Source organism: Triticum aestivum, unplaced genomic scaffold, assembly GCF_018294505.1.
Source record: "Triticum aestivum cultivar Chinese Spring unplaced genomic scaffold, IWGSC CS RefSeq v2.1 scaffold60191, whole genome shotgun sequence".
Lineage (NCBI taxonomy): Eukaryota > Viridiplantae > Streptophyta > Magnoliopsida > Poales > Poaceae > Triticum > Triticum aestivum.
Window position 1 is genome coordinate 16,919 of NW_025229463.1, and position 885 is coordinate 17,803.

The window sequence follows — 885 nt, forward strand, 5'->3', positions numbered from 1 at the left end:
GCCAAAGTGTTTAGGAGCATGCTTGATTTCATCTACACCGACACAGTGCCCAATATGTTGGATTGGGACGACATGGAAGAGGAGGCCGAAGAGGGAAATGACGTGGAGGAGGGAGCTGAAGAGAAGGGATACATATCGCCCAAATATATAATGTGGCTGCTTCAGTTGCTTGAAGCTGCTGATAGATATGATCTCCATAGGCTCAAGTCGATTTGCCAAGAGGAGCTGTCCCTCGGCATACAACTGAGCTCTGTGATGGGCATTATTGTTTTAGCCGAGCGAAGAGGTAGCCTCTGGTTGAAGGAGGAGTGCTTGAAGTTCATCAAAACTCATACAAGCTTGCACAAGGAATTCACGGCTGAGGAAGTTGAGGAGATGACCAGAACCTGCAGCCCCTCCGTTCTCAAGAAGCTCATCTACAAGTTTGCTTCCTGAATTTCTCAAGAAAATCTATGCCGTCGTTGCTCTTAAACATATTCTCATTTCTTAAGGGTTAGTGTATGGTCACTTTGCACTATCCGACCCTAGATGAAAACTGCCACATTTCTAGTGGTCTTACTATTTACTGAGTCCATCGTCCAGTAGCAATATATATATGCCATTGCTACCGGCTTTACTCCGTATTCATCAGATGCAGTAGCCTAATACTAGTATACTGTATTTTTTACATGTCTCTTGTTTTCCTAAGTTGGTTCCTGGATCTGCGTTTAATTGTTGTGCATGAATGCATGCATGGATTACCTCCTAATTCGATCGGCTGCAATCATCAAAACAGACCTGCAGGGTGCAATTTCGCAGCATTCATGCATGTTTCCCTCTGCTAAGCTGTTCTGGTCATGGTGAACGACGCCGTAGGAGCCCTGTGTAGTGCTGCGACAAATCGTG

General features: G+C 45.3%; 1 protein-coding gene across 1 annotated transcript in view; it reads left to right on the forward strand.

Moving 5' to 3' along the window:
• Window positions 1-435, forward strand: part of LOC123175142 (BTB/POZ and MATH domain-containing protein 2-like) — a 1,209-nt gene extending 774 nt beyond the window's left edge. Inside the window, exon 2 of the mRNA XM_044590144.1 lies at window positions 1-435. This exon is cut by the window's left edge and continues 580 nt beyond it. Within this exon, the coding sequence (XP_044446079.1) occupies window positions 1-435 (435 nt within the window).
• Window positions 436-885: the final 450 nt, after the last annotated feature.